At 43.3% G+C, this 25,068-nt stretch overlaps 1 protein-coding gene across 1 annotated transcript; it reads right to left on the bottom strand.

The window, feature by feature from the left end:
* Positions 1-18,935: 18,935 nt before the first annotated feature.
* LOC109884282 (H-2 class II histocompatibility antigen, E-D beta chain) lies at positions 18,936-24,676 on the bottom strand. Its single transcript, XM_031817326.1, has 6 exons — positions 24,545-24,676; positions 23,679-23,948; positions 22,834-23,115; positions 21,256-21,369; positions 19,905-19,925; positions 18,936-19,796 (listed from the first exon to the last, which is right to left on the bottom strand). Exons 1-5 carry the CDS (start codon positions 24,606-24,608, stop codon positions 19,915-19,917), a joined length of 741 nt encoding a protein of 246 aa, XP_031673186.1. The 5' UTR covers positions 24,609-24,676; the 3' UTR covers positions 18,936-19,796; positions 19,905-19,914.
* Between the last annotated feature and the right edge of the window lie 392 nt (positions 24,677-25,068).

The following is a 25,068-nucleotide window of genomic DNA, read 5'->3' as shown; positions in this document are numbered from 1 at the left end:
GAGACAGAAACAGAGAGACAGAAACAGAGAGACAGAGAGACAGAGAGACAGAACAGAGAGACAGAAACAGAGAGACAGAAACAGAGAGACAGAGAGACAGAGAGACAGAAACAGAGAGACAGAAAACAGAAGACAGAACAGGAGACAGAGACAGAGAGACAGAGAGACAGAGAGACAGAGAGACAGAACAGAGAGACAGAGAGACAGAAACAGAGAGACAGAAACAGAGAGACAGAAACAGAGAGACAGAGAGACAGAAACAGAGAGACAGAAACAGGAGACAGAAACAGAGAGACAGAAACAGAGAGACAGAGAGACAGATATACAGAAATAGAGAGACAGAGAGACAGAGACAGAGAGACAGAAACAGGACAGACAGAGAGACAGAAACAGAGACAGAACAGAGAGACAGAAACAGAGAGACAGAAACAGAGAGACAGAGAGACAGAAACAGAGAGACAGAAACAGAGACAGAAACAGAGAGACAGAGACAGAGAGACAGAAACAGAGAGACAGAACAGAGAGACAGAAACAGAAAGAGACAGAAACAGAGAGACAGAGAACAGAGAACAGAAGACAGAAACAGAGAGACAGAAACAGAGAGACAGAAACAGAGAGACAGAAACAGAGAGACAGAGAACAGAAACAGAAGACAGAAACAGAGAGACAGAAACAGAGAGACAGAGACAGAGAGACAGAAACAGAGAGACAGAAACAGAGAGACAGAAACAGAGAGACAGAACAGAGAGACAGAGAGCAGAGAGACAGAGAGACAGAAACAGAGAGACAGAAAACAGAGAGACAGAAACAGAGAGACAGAACAGAGAGACAGAAACAGAGAGACAGAAACAGAGAGACAGAAAAGAGAGACAGAAACAGAGAGACAGAGAGACAGAAACAGAGAGACAGAAATAGAGAGACAGAAACAGAGAGACAGAAACACAGAGACAGAGAGACAGAGAGACAGAAACAGAGAGACAGAGAGACAGAGAGACAGAAACAGAGAGACAGAAACAGAGAGACAGAGAGACAGAAACAGAGAGACAGAAACAGAGAGACAGAGAAGCAGAGAGACAGAGAGACAGAGAGACAGAAACAGAGAGACAGAAACAGAGAGACAGAAACAGAGAGACAGAAACAGAGAGACAGAAACAGAGAGACAGAGAGACAGAGAGACAGAAACAGAGAGACAGAAACAGGAGACAGAACAGAGAGACGAGAGACAGAGAGACAGAGAGACAGAGAGACAGAAAACAGAGAGACAGAGAGACAGAAAACAGAGAGACAGAAACAGAGAGACAGAAAACAGAGAGAAAGAAAAAGGGAGACAGAAACAGAGAGACAGAAACAGAGAGACAGAGAGACAGAGAGACAGAAGACAGAAACAGAGAGACAGAAACAGAGAGACAGAAACAGAGAGACAGAGAGACAGAGAGACAGAGAGACAGAGAGACAGAAACAGAGAAACAGAGAGACAGAGAGACAGCAAGACAGAAACAGACAGACAGAGAGACAGAAACAGAGAGACAGAAACAGAGACAGAAACAGAGAGACAGAGAGACAGAGAGACAGAAACAGAGAGACAGAAACAGAGAGACAGAAACAGAGAGACAAACAGAGAGACAGAACAGAGAGACAGAAGACAGAGACAGAAACAGAGAGACAGAAACAGAGAGACAGAAACAGAGAGACAGAGAGACAGAGAGACAGAGAGACAGAAACAGAGAGACAGAGAGACAGAAACAGAGAGACAGAAACAGGAGACAGAAACAGAGAGACAGAACAGAGAGACAGAAACAGAGAGACAGAAACAGAGAGACAGAGAGACAGAGAGACAGAGAGACAGAAACAGAGAGACAGAAAGAGAGACAGAAACAGAGAGACAGAGAGACAGAGAGACAGAAACAGAGAACAGAGAAGCAGAGAGACAGAGAAGCAGAGAGACAGAGAGACAGAGAGACAGAAACAGAGAGACAGAGAGACAGAAACAGAGAGACAGAACAGAGAGACAGAAACAGAGAGACAGAAAACAGAGAGACAGAGAGACAGAGAGACAGAAACAGAGAGACAGAGAGACAGAACAGAGAGACAGAAACAGAGAGACAGAAACAGAGACAGAACAGAGAGACAGAGAGACAGAGAGACAGAAACAGAGAGACAGAGAGACAGAAACAGAGAGACAGAAACAGAGAACAGAAGACAGAAGACAGAAACAGAGAGACAGAAACAGAGAGACAGAAACAGAGAGACAGAAACAGAGAGACAGAGAGACAGAGATACAGAATAGAGAGACAGAGAGACAGAGACAGAGAGACAGAAACAGACAGACAGAGAGACAGAACAGAGAGACAGAAACAGAGAGACAGAAACAGAGAGACAGAAACAGAGAGACAGAGAGACAAAACAGAGAGACAGAAACAGAGAGACAGAGAGACAGAAACAGAGAGACAGAGAGACAGAAAACAGAGAGACAGAAACAGAGAGACAGAAACAGAGAGACAGAAACAGAGAGACAGAGAGACAGAGAGACAGAAACAGAGAGACAGAGAGACAGAAACAGAGAGACAGAAACAGAGAGACAGAGAGACAGAGAGACAGAAACAGAGAGACAGAGAAACAGGAGACAGAAACAGAGAGACAGAAACAGAGAGACAGAAACAGAGAGACAGAACAGACAGAGAGACAGAACAGAAAGACAGAAACAGAGAACAGAGAGACAGAAACAGAGAGACAGAAACAGAGAGACAGAGAGACAGAGAGACAGAAACAGAGAACAGAAACAGAGAGACAGAGAGACAGAGAACAGAAAACAGAGAGACAGAAACAGGAGACAGAAACAGAGAGACAGAGAGACAGAAAAACAGAGACGAACAGAGAAAGAGAGACAGAAACAGAGAGACAGAAACAGAGAGACAGAAGACAGAAACAGAGAGACAGAAACAGAGAGACAGAAACAGAGAGACAGAACAGAGAGACAGAGAGACAGAGAGACAGAGAGACAGAAACAGAGAGACAGAAACAGAGAGACAGAAACAGAGAGACAGAGAGACAGAGAGACAGAGAGACAGAGAGACAGAAACAGAGAAACAGAGAGACAGAGAGACAGCAAGACAGAAACAGACAGACAGAGAGACAGAAACAGAGAGACAGAAACAGAGACAGAAACAGAGAGACAGAGAGACAGAGAGACAGAAACAGAGAGACAGAAACAGAGAGACAGAGAGACAGAGAGACAGAGAGACAGAAACAGAGAAACAGAGAGACAGAGAGACAGAAACAGAGAGACAGAAACAGAGAGACAGAGAGACAGAGAGACAGAAACAGAGAGACAGAGAGACAGAAACAGAGAGACAGAAACAGGGAGACAGAAACAGAGAGACAGAAACAGAGACAGAGAGACAGAGAGACAGAAACAGAGAGACAGAAACAGAGAGACAGAAACAGAGAGACAGAGAGACAGACAGACAGAAACAGAGAGACAGAAACAGAGAGACAGAAACAGGGAGACAGAGACAGGAGACAGAGAGACAGAGAGACAGAGAGACAGAACAGAGAGACAGAGAGACAGAAACAGAGAGACAGAAACAGAGAGACAAGAAACAGAGAGACAGAGAGACAGAAAAGAGAGACAGAAACAGGGAGACAGAAACAGAGAGACAGAACAGAGAGACAGAGAGACAGATATACAGAAATAGAGAGACAGAGAGACAGAGACAGAGAGACAGAAACAGACAGACAGAGAGACAGGAAATAGAGAGACAGAAACAGAGAGACAGAAACCGGGGAGACAGAAACAGAGAGACAGAGAGACAGAAACAGAGAGACAGAAACAGAGAGACAGAAACAGAGAGACAGAGACAGAGAGACAGAAACAGAGAGACAGAAACAGAGAGACAGAAACAGAGAGACAGAAAACAGAGAGACAGAGAAGCAGAGAGACAGAGAGACAGAAACAGACAGACAGAAACAGAGAGACAGAAACAGAGAGACTGAAACAGAGAGACAGAGAGACAGAAACAGAGAGACAGAAACAGAGAGAGACAGAAACAGAGAGACAGAGACAGAGAGACAGAAACAGAGAGACAGAAACAGAGAGACAGAACAGAGAGACAGAAACAGAGAGACAGAGAAGCAGAGAGACAGAGAGACAGAAACAGAGAGACAGAAACAGAGAGACAGAAACAGAGAGACAGAGACAGAGAGACAGAACAGAGAGACAGAAACAGAGAGGCAGAAACAGAGAGACTGAAACAGAGAGACAGAGAGACAGAAACAGAGAGACAGAAATAGAGAGACAGAAAACAGAGAGACAGAAACACAGAGACAGAAAGACAGAGAGACAGAAACAGAGAGACAGAGAGACAGAGAGACAGAAACAGAGAGACAGAAACAGAGAGACAGAGAGGACAGAAACAGAGAGACAGAACAGAGAGACAGAGAAGCAGAGAGACAGAAGAGACAGAGAGACAGAAACAGAGAGACAGAAACAGGGAGACAGAAAACAGAGTGACAGAAACAGAGAGACAGAAACAGAGAGACAGAGAGACAGAGAGACAGAAACAGAGAGACAGAAACAGGGAGACAGAAACAGAAGAGACAGAGAGACAGAGAGCACAGAGAGACAGAAGACGAGAGACAGAAACAGAGAGACAGAGAGACAGAAACAGGAGAGACAGAAACAGAGGAGACAGAAACAGAGAGACAGAAACAGAGAGACAAAACAGAGAGACAGAGAACAGGAGACAGAGAGACCAGAGAGACAGAAACAGAGAGACAAGAAACAAGAGAGAGACAGAGAGACAGAAGACGAGAGACAGAAACAGAGAGACAGGAGGACAGAGAGACAGAGAGACAGAGAAGACAGAAACAGAGAGAAGACAGAGAGACAGAGAGACAGCAAACAGAAACAGACAGCAGAGAGACAGAAACGAGAGAGACAGAAACAGAGACAGAAACAGAGAACGAGAGAAACAGAGAGACAGAAACAGAGAGACAGAAACAGAGAGACAGAAACAGAGAACAGAGAGGACAGAAACGAGAGGAACAGAGAGGACAGAACAGAGAGACAGAAGAGACAGAGAGACAGGAGAAGAACAGAGAGACAGAACAGGGAGACAGAACAGAGAGACAGAGAGACAGAGAGACAGAGAGACAGAAACAGAGAGACAGAGAGACAGAAACAGAGAGACAGAAACAGGGGAGACAGAAACAGAGAGACAGAAACAGAGAGACAGAAACAGAGAGACAGAACAGAGAGACAGAGAGACAGAGAGACAGAGAGACAGAAACAGAGAGACAGAAACAGAGAGACAGAAACAGAGAGACAGAGAGACAGAGAGACAGAAACAGAGAAAACAGAGAGACAGAGAGACAGGAAACATAGAGACAGAGAGACAGAGAGACAGAAAACAGAGAGACAGAGAGACAGAAACAGAGAGACAGAAATATGGAGACAGAAACAGAGAGACAGAAACAGAGAGACAGAGAGACAGAGAGACAGAAACAGAGAGACAGAGAGACAGAAACAGAGAGACAGAAACAGAGAGACAGAAACAGGGAGACATTAACAGAGAGACAGAGAGACAGAGAGACAGAAACAGAGAGACAGAGAGACAGAAACAGAGAGACAGAAACAGAGAGACAGAGAGACAGAGAGACAGAAACAGAGAGACAGAAACAGGGAGACAGAAACAGAGAGACAGAAACAGAGAGACAGAGAGACAGATATACAGAAATAGAGAGACAGAGAGACAGAGACAGAGAGACAGAAACAGACAGACAAGAGACAGAAATAGAAAGACAGAAACAGAGAGACAGAAACCGGGGAGGACAGAAACAGAGAGACAGAGAGACAGAAACAGAGAGACAGAAAACAGAGAGACAGAGAGACAGAAACAGAGAGACAGAGAGACAGAAACAGAGAGACAGAAACAGGGAGACAGAACAGAGAGACAGAAACAGAGAGACAGAGAGACAGAGAGGACAGAAACAGAGAGACAGAGAGACAGAAACAGAGAGACAGAAACAGAGAGACAGAGAGACAGAGAGACAGAAACAGAGAGACAGAAACAGGGGGACAGAACAGAGAGACAGAAACAGAGAGACAGAGACAGAGAGACAGAGACAGACAGAGAGACAGAAACAGAAAGACGGAAACAGAGAGACAGAGAGACAGAAACAGAGAGACAGAAACAGAGAGACAGAGAGACAGAGAGACAGAAACAGGGAGACAGAAACAGAGAGACAGAGAGACAGAGAGACAGAACAGAGAGACAGAAACAGGGAGACAGAAACAGAGAGACAGAGAGACAGAGAGACGGATACAGAGAGACAGAGAGACAGAAACAGAGAGACAGAAACAGGGAGACAGAAACAGAGAGACAGAAACAGAGAGGACAGAAACAGAGAGACAGAGAGACAGAGAGACAGAAACAGAGAGACAGAGAGACAGAAACAGAGAGACAGAAACAGAGAGACAGAAACAGGGAGACAGAGAGACAGAGAGACAGAAACAGAGAGACAGAAACAGAGAGACAGAGAGACAGAAAGACAGAGAGACAGAAACAGAGAGACAGAAACAGGGAGACAGAAACAGAGAGACAGAAACAGAGAGACAGAGAGACAGATATACAGAAATAGAGAGACAGAGAGACAGAGACAGAGAGACAGAGAGACAGAGACAGAGAGACAGAAACAGACAGACGGAGAGACAGAAATAGAGAGACAGAAACAGAGAGACAGAAACACAGTGACAGAAACAGAGAGACAGAAACAGAGAGACAGAGAGACAGAGAGACAGAAACAGAGAGACACAAACAGAGAGACAGAGAAACAGAGAGACAGAGAGACAGAGAGACAGACAGACAGACAGAGAGACAGAAACAGAGAGACAGAAACAGAAAGACAGAAACAGAGAGACAGAGAGACAGAAACAGAGAGACAGAAACAGAGAGACAGAGAGACAGAAACAGGGAGACAGAAACAGAGAGTCAGAAACAGAGAGACAGAGAGACGGAGAGACAGAAACAGAGAGACAGAAACAGAGAGACAGAAACAGAGAGACAGAGAGACAGAGAGACAGAGAGACAGAGAGACAGAAACAGAGAGACAGAACAGAGAGACAGAAACAGAGACAGAGAGACAGAGAGACAGAAACAGAGAGACAGAAACAGGGAGACAGAAACAGAGAGACAGAAACAGAGAGACAGAAACAGAGAGACAGAGAGACAGAGAGACAGAAACAGAGAGACAGAAACCGGGAGACAGAGAGACAGATACAGAGAGACAGAAACAGAGAGACAGAAACAGAGAGACAGAAACAGAGCGACAGATAGACAGAAACAGAGAGACAGAAACAGGGAGACAGAAACAGAGAGACAGAAACAGAGAGACAGAAACAGAGCGACAGATAGACAGAAACAGAGAGACAGAAACAGGGAGACAGAAACAGAGAGACAGAAACAGAGAGACAGAAACAGAGAGACAGAGAGAACAGAGAGACAGAAACAGAGAGACAGAAACAGAGAGACAGAGACAGAGAGACAGAAACAGAGAGACAGAAACAGATAGACAGAACAGAGAGACAGAGAGACAGAAACAGAGAGACAGAAACAGAGAGACAGAAACAGAGAGACAGAGAAGCAGAGAGACAGAGAGACAGACAGAGAGACAGAAACAGAGAGACAGAAACAGAAGACAGAAACAGAGAGACAGAGAGACAGAAACAGAGAGACAGAAACAGAGAGACAGAGAGACAGAAACAGGGAGACAGAAACAGAGAGTCAGAAACAGAGAGACAGAGAGACGGAGAGACAGAAACAGAGAGACAGAAACAGAGAGACAGAAACAGAGAGACAGAGAGACAGAGAGACAGAGAGACAGAGAGACAGAAACAGAGAGACAGAAACAGAGAGACAGAAACAGAGACAGAGAGACAGAGAGACAGAAACAGAGAGACAGAAACAGGGAGACAGAAACAGAGAGACAGAACAGAGAGACAGAAACAGAGAGACAGAGAGACAGAGAGACAGAAACAGAGAGACAGAAACCGGGAGACAGAGAGACAGATACAGAGAGACAGAAACAGAGAGACAGAAACAGAGAGACAGAAACAGAGCGACAGATAGACAGAAACAGAGAGACAGAAACAGGGAGACAGAAACAGAGAGACAGAAACAGAGAGACAGAAACAGAGCGACAGATAGACAGAAACAGAGAGACAGAAACAGGGAGACAGAAACAGAGAGACAGAAACAGAGAGACAGAAACAGAGAGACAGAGAGACAGAGAGACAGAAACAGAGAGACAGAAACAGAGAGACAGAGACAGAGAGACAGAAACAGAGAGACAGAAACAGATAGACAGAAACAGAGAGACAGAGAGACAGAAACAGAGAGACAGAAACAGAGAGACAGAAACAGAGAGACAGAGAAGCAGAGAGACAGAGAGACAGAAACAGACAGACAGAGACAGAAACAGAGAGACAGAAACAGAGAGACAGAGATACAGAAACAGAGAGACAGAAACAGTAATTGATTTGAAGCATTGGTTGTACATAGTGTTTACAGTTTGCCCTATTTTTGTGGTTTGATGCTGCCTTTTACATGCACTGAAACACTGTCTAAAAGAACCAATATTCAGATTTAAGTTCTTCCGTTCTGTTTTAAAATACATTATGTTTATTATAACACTTACATTGGGTTGACAGTCAAACACCCTCCAGACACCAGATCTCAGCTTACGTTGTATAATTACACAGGGGCACCTTGTCACAGATGTAACAAGGAGTTGCAATGCTGACTGCAGGATTCTCCACCAGAGTTTTTACCAGAGTAGTTTATGTTCATTTCTCTACCAATACGATGCCTCCAACAATGTTTTAGACAATTTGGCAGTATGTCCAACTGGTCTCACAACCACAGACCACGTATAACCACGCCAGCCCAGGACCTCCACATCCGGCTTCTTCACCTGGGGGGCTTTTGTGGGGAGAATAACGAATTCTGATTGGCTGGGCCTGGTTCCCCAGTGGGTGCACCCTGCCCAGTCATGTTAAATCCATAGATTAGGGCCTAATGAATTGATTTCAATTGACTGATTTCCTTATTTGAACTGTAACTCAGTAAAATCTTTGAAACTGTTGCATGTTGCGATTCTATTATTGTTCTGTGTAGATTGTTTCACAGTGTTTTTATGAAGAACAGGTCTACTTGAACCTGAAAAGGAAACTTTCCTTGACAACAAGTGATGCGTCCATACAGGCTCTCCTTCTGCCATTGGCTGAACAGTGGATAAATCAAACTGAAATGACTTCACTGCAGCAGTGCATTGATTCTACATTTGTATGTTTTAACATTTTAAACATCACTTTAGTTGTAAATCAAGGTTCATTAAGTAAATCAGTGTATTAACCTTTAGGAAACAGAAAACGGAAGCTGAATCTGTGATGAATTGAAAAAGCGGTAGGATTTGAAATCCCAACGTAACCCCAGATTACAACTTTATAGTGAAAACCTGGGGATTTTATAAGAAGGAAATGGACCAACATGTAGTTGTAATGAACCCTTCTGTCCATCAGAGGGAGACTGTGGTCCTCCTGCCTCAACCTCTGTGTCCTCTATAGTCTGCTGTGATTCATTATCTCACTGTACAACTCTTCCTGGTAATCTAAATGTGACCTCTCCCTCCCTGGCAACAGGTGATATAGTGAGAAAACTGAGTAAGGTTTGTCGGCCTCCTTGCTCGCACACGCTTTTCTTTAGGATTGAGGTCAGGGCTTTGTGATAGCCACTCCAATACCTTGACTTTGTTGTCCTTAAGCCATTTTGCCACAACTTTGGAAGTATGCTTGGAATCAATGTCCATTTGGAAGACCCAGAAGCTTTAACTTCCTGACTAATGTCTTGAGATGTTGCTTCAATATATCCACATAAATGTCCTACCTCATGATGTCGTCTATTTTGTGAAGTGCACCAGTCCCTCCTGCAGAGCCCCCCCACAACATGATGCTGCCACCCCCAGTGGTTCACGGTTGGGATGGTGTTCTTCGGCTTGCAAACCTCCCCCTTTTTCCTCCAAACATGACAATGGTCATTAAGGCCAAACAGTTCCATTTTTGTTTCATCAGACCAGAGGACAATCCTCCACAAAGTACGATCTTTGTCCCCACGTGCAGTTGCAAATTGTAGTCTGGCTTTTTTATGGCGGTTTTGGAGCAGTGGCCTCTTCCTTGCTGAGTGGCCTTTCAGGTTATGTGGATAGAGGACTCGTTTTACTGTGGATATAGATACTTTTGTACCTTTTTCCTCCAGCGTCTTCACAAGGTCCTTTGCTGTTGTTCTGGGATTGATTTGCACTTTTCGCTCCAAGTACGTTCATCTCTAGGAGACAGAACGTGTCTCCTTCATGAGTGGTATGACGGCTGCGTGGTCCCATGGTGTTTATACTTGCATACTATTGTTTGTACAGATGAACGTGGTACCTTAATAATTTTGCACGCCCAATTTTTCAGTTTTTGATTTGTTAAAAAAGTTTGAAATATCCAATAAATGTCGTTCCACTTCATGATTGTGTCCCACTTGTTGTTGATTCTTCACAAAAAATACAGTTTTATATCTTTATGTTTGAAGCCTGAAATGTGGCAAAAGGTCGCAAAGTTCAAGGGGGCCGAATACTTTCGCAAGGCACTATAAGTAGCTGTATTTGTTTAAGCTGTGAGACAGTGGGCTGATGAGACAGTGGGCTGATGTGACAGTGGGCTGATGAGACAGTGGACTGATGGCACAGTGGACTGATGAGACAGTGGACTGATGGCACAGTGGACTGATGAGACAGTGGACTGATGGCACAGTGGACTGATGAGACAGTGGACTGATGGCACAGTGGACTGATGAGACAGTGGACTGATGGCACAGTGGACTGATGAGACAGCGGGCTGATGAGACAGTGGGCTGATGAGACAGTGGGCTGATGAGACAGTGGGCTGATGAGACAGTGGACTGATGAGACAGTGGGCTGATGAGACAGTGGACTGATGGGACAGTGGGCTGATGAGACAGTGGGCTGATGAGACAGTGGGCTGATGAGACAGTGGGCTGATGAGACAGTGGACTGATGGGACAGTGGGCTGATGAGACAGTGGGCTGATGAGACAGTGGACTGATGAGACAGTGGACTGATGGGACAGTGGACTGATGAGACAGTGGGCTGATGAGACAGTGGACTGATGTGACAGTGGGCTGATGTGACAGTGGACTGATGGCACAGTGGACTGATGAGACAGTGGACTGATGGGACAGTGGGCTGATGAGACAGTGGGCTGATGAGACAGTGGACTGATGAGACAGTGGACTGATGGGACAGTGGGCTGATGAGACAGTGGGCTGATGAGACAGTGGACTGATGGGACAGTGGGCTGATGAGACAGTGGGCTGATGAGACAGTGGACTGATGGGACAGTGGGCTGATGAGACAGTGGGCTGATGAGACAGTGGGCTGATGAGACAGTGGGCTGATGAGACAGTGGACTGATGAGACAGTGGGCTGATGAGACAGTGGGCTGATGAGACAGTGGGCTGATGAGACAGTGGACAGATGAGACAGTGGACTGATGAGACAGTGGACTGATGAGACAGTGGATTGTGCAGTCCGATAGAACAGAGTAAATAGGCATTTTAACCATAACAATGAGCTAATGATATACGCGATTTCACCTGGCATAGAAAATGTGCTCTTTCGTCAGGACACTGTTGTTCAGAGCAGCTAACCCTTTTCCTAACCTTAACCTTAACTTCATTCTCATAACCTGCTACGTTAATTATTTTAATTAGCCTAACCTGCTATAGGACTCCCATTCTTGGGCTCCCGAGTGGCACAGCGGTCTAAGGCATTGCATCTCAGTGCAGGGGGTGTCACTACAGTCCCGGGTTCAAATTCAGGCTCTACCACATCTGGCTGTGATTGGGAGTTCCATAGGGCGGCACACTATTGGCCCAGCGTCGCTACTTGCAGATGGTGAATAGATGGTGAATACAGTAGCTAGGTGGGAAAACCACATCACAGGCATAGTAAGTTTTTCCTTAAAGTTGAACTACTAAGTGGTTAGTGAGAGAGCATTAACCATTAAACCATAGAAAGCCAGTTTGTCCAGACAAACCAGTCTAGAAAAGTCCGGAACCTTCTGAAGTTCCATTTTATAAATCTAAACCAATGGAAAAATGGAAGACAGCTTCCTCATTAGTTACTAGGAAGAGAGATGTGTGTTGTCCCATCGGTGTCCCAACTCAAATATCACATCAAAAAATGAGAGCGGCATGAGGCAAAAAAACCACTGACCTTTTTGTTTCTTTGTAACATTCACAACAACATACATTTTAAGTACAATTGAAACTCAAATTTCATAGACCAAGTATGTGTTTCAGCTGTCATAGGCAGGATAGCTGTTTGGAGATGAGCTGCTTACTGTATGTACCCTTGATCCTTTCATCCTTTTTTAGTAAATTCAAATTAAGATTCAAATTAAGTATTTAATGTGTGTATATATATATATGTGTGTCTGTGTGTGTGTGTGCTGCGTGAAGAGAGCATATGAAAATGCATTCAAATCACTTTTACATTGATAATGAAACCAGTGACAAACATCTTAGAGTCAAACATGCAGAGTGTCACTGCAACAGGAATCATTACAAGCCCAGCAGTGTGTTCTGAGGAGTCAAAGTGAAAGTACCTCCAGCTGATCTGAGATGACCCTGTTTGGCAGAAACATGCCTAAGGCAGTTTGAGAAGTCACCTGACATTACCAGCCTTAAAGATAATAAAAATACCTACATTGCTCCATCCCACTATTCAGGGTAGGTCTACCCTACATACTGTACATACATACAGTATTCAAACCCCTTGACTTGTTATTTACATAATTATTCAGACCCGTTGCTATGAGACTCGAAATTGAGCTCAGGTGGATCCTGTTTCCATTGATCGTCCTTGAACTGTTTCTACAACTTGATTAGAGGCCACCTGTGGTAAATTCAATTGATTGGACATGATTTGGAAAGGCACACACCTGTCATATATACATACATATATATATGTATATATTTTTATTGATTTAACGACAGTAGCCAAGTTAAGAACAAATTCTTATTTACAATGACAGCCTGCCCGGGCCAAACCCGGACGACGCTGGGCCAATTGTGCGCGTCCCTATTGGACTCCAAATCATAGCCAGATGTGATACAGCCTGGAATTGAACCAGGGTCTGTAGTGACACCTCTAACAATGAGATGCTGTGCCCTAGACCACTGCGCCACTATGGAGCCCAAAAGGTCCCACAGTTGACACAGTCTAGGAAAGCGCTATATAAGTCAAATCAATTACAGTTTTTCTTTGGTGCATTTTTCACATCATCTCTAACATGTGCAAAATAATAAGTGCATTTCTCAGAACAATTTGTACAATCTGCAAACTGCAATATACAATGGATATGTTTCTAAAGCTAGTCAGTCACTAAAAAGCCTTAGTACATCTCTCAAAAGTAAATATTCATGCCAATGATCATGTCAGTGTCATCAGAATGATAAGTCATTGAGTCATTGTTCACAAACAAGGTCGTCAAAATGTTTAGGCATTTTGTCAATGTAACTGTGTACTTTGACAGTATAACCTGATGTAAACTTAGGCTACAGTTTGGATGACAGTTACTGTATTGAAAATGCACAAGGCTGCACTTCTATGGCATATATCAATTTCAACAGTACTATTTACATATTACTGTATGTGGGTTATTGATTGAAAGAGACTGGACAACCCAAGGGGCACAAAGGAAAAAAACTAAATTAGAAAGAAACACAGGAAACCACCCCTAAGGCACAACTTTGCCCGCAGCACTGTTGTGCTGTCTCTACACATCCAGACGTTCCTGTCTGTCGGCCCACATATTCTCATCCACATCACACCGGATATTTTCCCTTCCAATGCAACGTGGAAAGAATATTTTGGAATGCCTTATCCATCCTCTGCAGGCGTCTACTGTGATGTCCTCACATGCTGCATCCATTGCAGCCAGCAGGGTCATCTGTGTGTGTGGCTGATGATCGTACACCTTCCACCTCCATGCTGAAAATAACTCCTCAATTGGGTTAAGGAATGGTGAATAAGGTGGGAGGAATTCTATGAGCATCCTCGGGTGGGTCACAAACCATTGCCCTATGATGTTTGATCGATGGAAACTCACATTATCACAAATTACCACATACTTTGGCAAATCCTCTCTAAACAGACCCCTCTCATCATCAGGGATGAGAGCCCTGTAGAGAGTCTCTAAAAAGTTGAGTAGATGCTGGGTGTTGTATGGCCCTATAAGGGGGATATGGGTTAGGACACCATGTTCCGAAATAGCAGCACACATGGTGATATTTCCTCCCCGTTGGCCTGGCAAATCCAAATTGCTAGGACCATGGTGCAAATAGCCTCCTCCTGTTGAGGTGTGAAAAGTCGTCCTCTGCCACCGGTTTGAGGTAATCTTGCAGTCCTATGTGGGGAAAAATGCAGTGATGCATCGCACACTTTCACATAGACAAAAACTATGCGAACACACATTTTACTGTAAAACATTGCAACTCTGTGTTGTGGTCTGTCTATATTGATTCTTCATGAGATGCACCTTTGAGAAATTTAGACAACTGGTTGATTGTTGGTTGAACTAACACCTTTACATTCCTTCATGAGTGAGGGTCAATTTCACCTGCACGATTCATCAATTCACGTTTTTGTACAAAAGGTCTAATAGAAATGTGTAAAACTATGCTTGACAGTTTATGACAAATAGTTCAACAATTTTGCATGTAATGGCTTATGCAAGGAACTAATGCCTATATGTTTTCAGGGGTAAGACTATTCAACAGAGAACCATCTACTATATTTTGATCAACGACATGAGCAATTGATAATGTGGAAAAAAGCTGACACTTGTACATTATCAATTGCAATTTGTTCAAAGGAATAAGAAATTGCTTTAATGATGTGCACAAGTGACTAGATGATTTGGAATTTGTACAAGTAGTATCAAGAATTGCACCTTTGATCTAAGAAATGCACCAAAGTGACTGAGAAAAACTGTAATTCAAATATGAGGGCAACACATATCCATTCTTTTTGTCAAGTTCCCTCAAGCTCAGTAGATTTGGTTGGGAATCATTGATGGACAGCAATATTCAAACCAAGTCTCTGATTTTCAATCAGATTTAAGTCAGGACTGAGACTATGGGTATCTGCTACTATGCTAATGCTAATTTGCTAATGCTAACTACCTCTAATTTCCTTCATACTGGACACAGACATAATAATGTTCGTCTGACTCTGGGGAAGGACATAAAGGGCCTCAGTGCCAAAATATCCCATGAACGTTTTGGCCTAAATGAAAAACTACAGGTTTGGTGTAAAATCCACTACAACGTGAAACGTGTAATTTCAAGTATTGTAATATATGCCATTTGGCAGACAGCACGACTTACAGTCATACATCCATACATTTTACCTATGGGTGGTTACAGAAATAGAACCCACTATCATGGACCTTTAATTGTTATGTACTCCCAGCTGAGCTACAGAGACGCATTTAGTTATGGGTATGCTTGTCACCGGCAATGCCTGATGAGTTTATCAGGATCAAAATAAATATGAAAGGAGCAAAGCCCAGGTAAAAAGTTTGTCTGTCTTCTGAAAAAAACTATATCCCAGGGTTAGGTTATCTTGTTTCTCTGCTCATCGCTGCTCTTCTCAGTATAACTCTGCTCAGCGGTCACTTCCTCATTCCTCATTGTTCACACTTCCCCTATTCAAAGGCCGTGGTTTGGAAAGTCCCATCACTCGTCTGTTTCAGTTCAGTTGTTACATATTAGCCAATAGGAAAATCAACTTTTCAGTTTCTCACCTGTTGCTAGGAAGATGTTTAACCCTATTGAAAAGGGTGAGTGAATGAAGCTCAGCAGACTACAGTGAACTGAAGCTGAGGCAGGAGGACCACAAGTCTTTCCCTGATGGACATAAGGGTCCATAACAAATACAGTCGTGGCCTAAAGTTTTCAGAATGACACAAATATTACATCCACAAAGTTTGCTGCTTCAGTGTCTCTAGATATTTTTGTCAGATGTTACTATGGAATACTGAAGTATAATTACAAGCATTTCATAAGTATCAAAGGCTTTTATTGACAGTTACATGAAGTTGATGCAAAGAGTCAATATTTGCAGTGTTGACCCTTCTTTTTCAAGCCCTCTGCAATCTGCCCTGGCATGCTGCCAATTAACTTCTGGGCCACATCCTGACTGATGGCAGCCCATTCTTGCATAATCAATGCTTGGAGTTTTGTCAGAATTTGTTGGTTTTTGTTTGTCCACCCGCCTCTTGAGGATTGACCACAAGTTCTCAATGGGATTAAGGTCTGGGGAGTTTCCTGGCCATGGACCCAAAATATCGATGTTTTGTTCCCCGAGCCACTTAGTTATCAGAGCAGCTCACAGATTACTGCACCTGTACATAGCCCATCTATAATTTAGCCCAAACAACTACCTCTCCCCCTACTGTATTTATTTATTTTGCTCCTTTGCACCCCATTATTTCTCTCTCTACTTTGCACATTCTTCCAGTGTTTTCCAGTGTTTTACTTGCTATATTGTATTTACTTCGCCACCATGGCCTTTTTTTTTGCCTTTACCTCCCTTATCTCACCTCATTTGCTCACATTGTATATAGACGTATTTGTCTACTGTATTATTGACTGTATGTTTGTTTACTCCATGTGTAACTCTGTGTTGTTGTTTGAGTCGAACTGCTTTGCTTTATCTTGGCCAGGTCACAGTTGTAAATGAGAACTTGTTCTCAACTAGCCTACCTGGTTAAAGGTGAAATATATATATATTTTTTAAATACCTAGTCTGTTGCACCAACACAGCTTCAGTAGTCCTAGAGGTACAGCATGGCAGCAGTCTCATAGTTTGCAGGAGACAGAGCTACAGGTGAATGTATTAGGGTATACTATGGAGAGTACTGAGTATAAGATCATACACTACTACTGTATTAGGGTAAACTATGGAGAGTACCTAGTATAAGATCATACACTATTACTGTATTAGGGCATACTATGGAGAGTACTGAGTATAAGATCGTACACTACTACTGTATTAGGGCATACTATGGAGAGTACTGAGTATAAGATCGTACACTACTACTGTATTAGGGTATACTATGGAGAGTACTGAGTATAAGATCGTACACTACTACTGTATTAGGGTATACTATGGAGAGTACTGAGTATAAGATCGTACACTACTACTGTATTAGGGTATACTATGGAGAGTATTGAGTATAAGATCGTACACTACTACTGTATTAGGGTATACTATGGAGAGTACTGAGTATAAGATCATACACTACTACTGTATTAGGGTAAACTATGGAGAGTACCTAGTATAAGATCATACACTACTACTGTATTAGGGCATACTATGGAGAGTACTGAGTATAAGATCGTACACTACTACTGTATTAGGGTATACTATGGAGAGTACTGAGTATAAGATCGTACACTACTACTGTATTAGGGTATACTATGGAGAGTACTGAGTATAAGATCGTACACTACTACTGTATTAGGGTATACTATGGAGAGTACTGAGTATAAGATCGTACACTACTACTGTATTAGGGTATACTATTGAGAGTACTGAGTATAAGATCGTACACTACTACTGTATTAGGGTATACTATGGAGAGTACTGAGTATAAGATCGTACACTACTACTGTATTAGGGTATACTATGGAGAGTACTGAGTATAAGATCGTACACTACTACTGTATTAGGGTATACTATGGAGAGTACTGAGTATAAGATCGTACACTACTACTGTATTAGGGTATACTATGGAGAGTACTGAGTATAAGATCGTACACTACTACTGTATTAGGGTATACTATGGAGAGTACTGAGTATAAGATCGTACACTACTACTGTATTAGGGTATACTATGGAGAGTATTGAGTATAAGATCGTACACTACTACACAGCCATACAGAGTATATACAGTATGTAGAATTAAAATGATCAGAATGGATATAGTAAAGCAGCATGTACATAGCAGTTTCTGGGTACTGTGGCCCTCATACCTCTCTCTGTGTAATATGTAAAGATACGGAGAGCTGTAACCCAGGGTCTCCCAGGACATTCTCACTGGGCTGTAGCTCCAGACCATAAGCTTTTATTTCTATTATCGAGAACAGAACATTTGAAAGCCATTAGGTGGGTCACACCATTAAATTGTGGTCAGTCACTGTGCAGACTCTGGACTGATGGCTCTTGACCCTGTGTTGGACAGAGCAGGTGAAACCCATTCAGCCCTGACAGCATTCCCTAGGACTGGTCTTGTCTAGACAATAACATGTCTGGTTCCTCAAACAGAAACAAAATATACAGAGGTATGCACAGTATGTGTACAGTTGACATGCAGTATACTGTACATGCCAGTCATTTGTGATCAAAAGCAGGTCAGATGTTGAAATGTCAACAATAACTAGATTAGCATATTATTTAAATGTAGCCTAGTCGTGAAGAGCATAAGTTTATGAGAAATGCAACTGACAAACGTAATACATTATTCCTAATAGCATAACCTTTGTACTGTGTTCATGTCATCACCCTGGTCTCTGGTCGTATGTGATTCCCTATGTCCCTATCAGAAGGCAGGTAACCTTGATCCTGTCAGATTTACAGGAGTTCCTAGGTAGTAGGAGTTGGGGATCGATTTAGGATTCAGAACAAGAACGTCACACCAACCACAGGGAAGTGACCGATACACGACATGTTCAAGGTCACCGTCATTTTACCTCAAATACCAAGAAAACATCAAACCCAACCTTAGTAAACAGAGACACTGAATCATGACATGTTTAATGGTTTATTGAAAAGCTTGTACCAAATCAAAGGTGTGTAAAATATGTCCCAGTTAAATAGGAGACCTGAAACCACAACAATGACAGAGCAGAAAATGAAGGGAGCTGAAATCAACCATATAAAATCTTATCAACGAGACATGAAGGAGGTTGCTTTCCAGGGGTGTGATGTCAGTACAGGGGTGTGATGTCAGTACAGGGGTGTGATGTCAGTACAGGGGTGTGATGTCAGTACAGGGGTGTGATGTCAGTACAGGGGTGTGATGTCAGTACAGGGGTGGGATGTCAGTACAGGGGGACATTTAAAGTCTAAAACATGAAGAAATGAAAACAGACTGAAGCTATTTTCTATTCTCATTAACCAGCGTTTTACTCCTTCTCAAAACAGCAGTATTACCACACACAATAAGTTCACCATTTACTGAACTTATTCCTTTGTCTTTTGTTCCTTTGAGAACAAGTGTGTTATTTGTTAGTGAAAAAGACACAACAGTAAAGCTGAGTAAAGAACCCCCAGCACAGTGGACTGTTGTATGTGCTGCCCACTCATAATAACTTACAGTGTTATAGTAGGTCAGTTAAAGCAGTTCTCTACCACCCCTATTAAATCAACAACTAATTACATCATTCTCAGCACTAACTGTCTAAATACTATCAAGCCTAAAGTTGTTAATGGATTAATAATGAAAGGTGTAAGGATAATATGTTTCCAACAATATGTTTCATTAGGAAAGTATTGATGAATATTCAGTTAAACACTCCAGCAGTAGATGTCCTTTCAGGAACACTGATTCATAACAAGCAAGAAAATCTCATTTGGGATCAATTTCTGCAGCAGATACACCAATGTACCTTCAAATGTGAAAATATAGTAAGCAGGTATTTGAAGTGAGACAAATGACTATAATGACATATTTAACATGAGCCATTGTAACTGGTCTTTCAGCAGAATAGTCTCACCTTGTTGCTACTAGAGCACCCCTGTTATAGGAGAGAGAGAGACAGAGAGAGACAGAGAGAGAGACAGAGAGAGAGACAGAGAGAGAGACAGAGAGAGAGAATATGAATCATTATAACATTCACATGTTGATGAACACAATCCCATATGCTGTTCTATACTATTACACTATTACTATTGCTCTCTCTGCTTTCTGCTCTCTCTGCTTTCTGCTCTCTCTGCTTTCTGCTCTCTCTGCTTTCTGCTCTCTCTGCTCTCTTTCTCTGCTCTCTCTCTCTGCACTCTCTCTCTCTGCACTCTCTCTCTCTCTCTGCTCTCTCTCTCTCTGCACTCTCTCTCTCTCTGCTTTCTGCTCTCTCTCTCTGCTTTCTGCTCTCTCTCTCTGCTTTCTGCTCTCTCTCTCTGCACTCTCTCTCTCTCTGCACTCTCTCTCTCTCTCTGCACTCTCTCTCTGCTCTCTCTCTCTCTCTGCACTCTCTCTCTCTGCACTCTCTCTCTCTGCTCTATCTCTGCACTCTCTCTCTCTGCACTCTCTCTCTCTGCACACTCTCTCTCTGCACTCTCTCTCTGCTCTCTCTCTCTCTCTGCACACTCTCTCTCTGCACTCTCTCTCTGCTCTCTCTCTCTCTCTGCACTCTCTCTCTCTGCACTCTCTCTCTCTGCACTCTCTCTCTCTGCACTCTCTCTCTCTCTGCTCTCTCTCTCTGCTCTCTCTCTCTCTCTGCACTCTCTCTCTCTGCACTCTCTCTCTCTGCACTCTCTCTCTCTGCACTCTCTCTCTCTGCACTCTCTCTCTCTGCACTCTCTCTCTCTGCTCTCTCTCTCTCTCTGCACTCTCTCTCTCTGCACTCTCTCTCTCTGCACTCTCTCTCTCTGCACTCTCTCTCTCTGCACTCTCTCTCTCTGCACTCTCTCTCTCTGCTCTCTCTCTCTCTCTGCACACTCTCTCTCTCTGCACACTTTCTCTCTCTGCACACTCTCTCTCTCTGCACTCTCTCTCTCTGCACTCTCTCTCTCTGCACTCTCTCTCTCTGCACTCTCTCTCTCTGCACTCTCTCTCTCTGTTCTCTCTCTATTACTATTACACTATTACAATAACAAAGTATTGAGATAAACTTTTGTTATTGACCAAATACTTATTTTCCACCATAATTTGCAAATAAATTCATTAAAAATCCTACAATGTGATTTTCTGGATTTTTCTTCTCATTTTGTCTGTCATAGTTGAAGTTTAGCTATGATGAAAATTACAGGCCTCATCTTTTTAAGTGGGAGAACTTGCACAATTGGTGGCTGACTAAATACTTTTTGCCCCACTGTATATCTATGTTTTCTACACACTGATGACCTCACCAGAAGACTTCTTCTTGTAGTAGATCAGTCCTGCTAATGCTAAGATGGTTCCCAGCACCAGACCAGATGCACCGATCGCTATCTTATTCCTCTCAGCCTCAGGCAGGGACGGGTCTGTCAGAGAGAAAGGATCATTTCAACAACAATATTACTGTGATTCAATAACAGTATTTCTATTAAATACACAACACACACAACATAGTCTCTGTACCACCATTACCTCACACCCCATTAACCTACTCTCACACAATTACCCCACTCTCACACACCGTTACCCCACTCTCAGACACTGTTACCCCACTCTCACACAATTACCGCACTCTCACACACAATTACCCCACTCTCACACAATTACCCCCCTCTCACACACCGTTACTCCACTCTCACACAATTACCCCACTCTCACACACCGTTACCCCACTCTCACACATTACCCCACTCTCACACACAATTACCCCACTCTCACACAATTACCCCACTCTCACACACCGTTACCCCACTCTCACACAATTACCCCACTCTCACACACTGTTACCAGACTCTCACACATTACCCCTCTCTCACACATTACCCCACTCTCACACAATTACCCCACTCTCACACAACGTTACCCCACTCTCACACACCGTTACCCCACTCTCACCCCATTAACCCATTCTCACACTATTACCCCACTCTCACCCCATTACCCCACTCTCACACCCTTACCCCACTCTCACACCCTTACCCCACTCTCACACCCTTACCCCATTCTCACCCCATTACCCCACTCTCACACCCTTACCCCACTCTCAGACCCTTAACCCACTCTCACCCCATTTACCCACTCTCACCCCATTTACCCACTCTCACACCCTTACCCCACTCTCACACCCTTACCCCACTCTCACACTATTACCCCACTCTCACACCCTTACCCCATTCTCACACCCTTACCCCACTCTCACACTATTACCCCACTCTCACACCCTTACCCCATTCTCACCCCATTACCCCACTCTCACCTCATTAACCCACTCTCAGACCGTTACCCCACTCTCACACTATTACCCCAGCCTCACACCCTTACCCCATTCTCACCCCATTACCCCACTCTCACCTCATTAACCCACTCTCAGACCGTTACCCCACTCTCACACCATTACCCCACTCTCACCCCATTACCCCACTCTCACCTCATTAACCCACTCTCAGACCCTTACCCCACTCTCACACCCTTACCCAACTCTCACCCCATTAACCCACTCTCACACTATTACCCCACTCTCACCCCATTACCCCACTCTCACACCCTTACCCACTCTCACGCCATTACCCCATTCTCACCCCATTACCCCACTCTCACACCCTTACCCCATTCTCACCCCATTACCCCACTCTCACACCCTTACTCCACTCTCTCACCCTTACCCCACTCTCACACCCTTACCCCACTCTCAGACCCTTACCCCACTCTCACCCCATTACCCCACTCTCACACCCTTACCCCACTCTCTAACCCTTACCCCACTCTCACACCCTTACCCCACTCTCACCCCATTACCCCACTCACAGTCTTACCCCACTATCGCCCCTTACCCCAGTGATACATCATGGGCTCAGTGAGGCTGATGTGCTCCACCATACAGGAGATCTTCTCTCCAGACTTGGGTGTGTACTCCAGGTGGGAGTGGATCTGGTAGTACCAGTCCCCGTTAGCCAGCTCCTCAGTGGAGGTCACATCAGATTTCACCTCACGTCCGTCCCTCAGCCAGGTCACTCTGATTTGTTTGGGGTAGAAGTCATAGGCGCTGCACATCAGCATGGCAGGGTGTCTGCCACTGGGGGGAGTCACTGAGCTCAGTCTGACATGGGGCTCAACTAATGGAGAAAACAAAACATTTGTCAGCATAGTTATATTATTGTTATATTATACACTATATATGATAGGATGCATAACATTTAGTCCATAGTTCTGATATCATTGAACCATCGCTGTGCTTTATAAATTAGACTTCATTAGAGAGATGAGCTGGAATGTACATACAATAGATGATTAGGACTGAACTGTTGATACATAGCTGACTAGTCATACTGTAATGGGGCGGCAGGGTAGCCTAGGTGTTAGAGTGTTGGACTAGTAACCAGAAGGTTGCAAGTTCAAATCCCCAAGCTGACAAGGTTGCTCAGTGTTCTAAATACAGTTCCAGCTATAGAACTGTTCAAGAAAAACCATGTTATTCATCCATCCAAGTTAGATAACAATCATGTCTTTATTAAGTTTGTACCTTTAGTCTGGATATATATCTTTATTAATCCCTCAATCTCCACCATCATCTTCATCAGACAGATCTCTATATAACATTTATCCTGAATGAATTAAAGTAATGGTCTTGACTTGATCAGTCAGAGTCCTGTAAGTGGTGTTAAGGAGCCCTGCTCACCTGTCTTGTCCAGTATGGCTCTGTAGTGGAGATCAGCGTTACGCTTACAGAAACGCTCCAGCTCCCCCTGCTCTTGACCCAGCTGAGGACCTTTGTTCCATGCTTCTGCATTCTTCAGACCCAGCTCAGTGTATCCAACATACCTCCCCACAGTGCTGTTGAATCTGATATGTTCAACCCGATTGAAAACATAAGAGTCTATAAACTCTATACCATGCAGGTCCTTTGAGGAGTATCGACACTGACTCACAACCTGATGAAAATATCCATCTGAAAGGAAAACATGAATACAGGTCATTGTTTTGTCAGATTAAAAGAGACATTCAATATTCCCTATAGTTATAATATAATGTTAAATGTGGTACTCTGCCAACTGTACTAACTTGTTTATTTTCATGTCACTCATCTATACTCATTTAAATATGGTATATTTTTATCCAACCATGTTTTATTCCTGTTCCACTATACAATGTTAGACATTATAGTTTGGCAGATTATTCACTCAGTGTAACTACGTGAAGGTTCAACATAAACGTAATATGAGGATTACAAATCAACTGGTTTACACTTAATGCAGGTATTACCATCACCCAGACTACACTGTCAGAGAGAACAGAACAATTTCAGGGTGCTGAAGATTATGCAAACGATTGAATATAATTACTCATAATATCAGTCCCTCAGGTAATGTTGAACATACAATAATAACAGCAACAATAATAACAGCAACAATAATAACAGCAACAATAATAACAGCAACAATAATAACAGCAACAATAATAACAGCAACAATAATAACAGCAACAATAATAACAGCAACTCCATTCCAATCATAATCAACAAACTTTATTTTGTTCTCAACTTACCTGTTCCAGAGAATATGGACCATAACAGGGTCAGGCAAATGTAGAAGGCAATTGGCATCGACATGTTCCTCTGCTGAGTGATAGTGAACTAAAGACAGCAGCTCAGAGGGAAAGGAATTAACTGTTGAGGAAATGGGCCAGTCCTCTGCTGCTGACACACAGCGTCACATGTTACCAGGCAGACCCTACAAGAAATATAGAAGGGATAAACTGTCCCTAGGAAGATGTTGTAGTATTATGTCGCTAAACTGTATCAATTGTATACAACTTTTCAAAATCACTAAGAGTTAGTATAACCTGACAAAATTAAAAACACTTTTAATGAAACAATATATTGGGAGGACTTCTCACTGGCCGCTCCAAAAGGGAAGGACGGCTCAACCTGTTGTATTCAGCACCGGTGACAAATTACATTTGATTTGAATTAGATTAACTCACTTTGTGGTAGGAATTCACCACAGTATTTACAAATGTCAAATAAAATAACCCTGAAAAAGTTTTTTAAAAGGTTTAAAGGGCGAATA

Source organism: Oncorhynchus kisutch, linkage group LG1 (genome assembly GCF_002021735.2).
Source record: "Oncorhynchus kisutch isolate 150728-3 linkage group LG1, Okis_V2, whole genome shotgun sequence".
Lineage (NCBI taxonomy): Eukaryota > Metazoa > Chordata > Actinopteri > Salmoniformes > Salmonidae > Oncorhynchus > Oncorhynchus kisutch.
The sequence above is the reverse complement of the archived record's forward strand: the minus strand, read 5'-3'. Positions and strand labels throughout refer to the sequence as shown.

What these genes read in the sequence shown, in the direction of transcription:
- LOC109884282 (XM_031817326.1), bottom strand. Translation starts at nt 24,608, where the DNA reads ATGTCGATGCCAATTGCCTTCTACATTTGCCTGACCCTGTTATGGTCC. An exon ending in GTCCATATTCTCTGGAACAG is followed by an intron (nt 23,949 to 24,544) that starts GTAAGTTGAGAA and finishes TTTTCCTTTCAG; the next exon opens with ATGGATATTTTCATCAGGTT. An exon ending in AGCCATACTGGACAAGACAG is followed by an intron (nt 23,116 to 23,678) that starts GTGAGCAGGGCT and finishes TTTCTCCATTAG; the next exon opens with TTGAGCCCCATGTCAGACTG.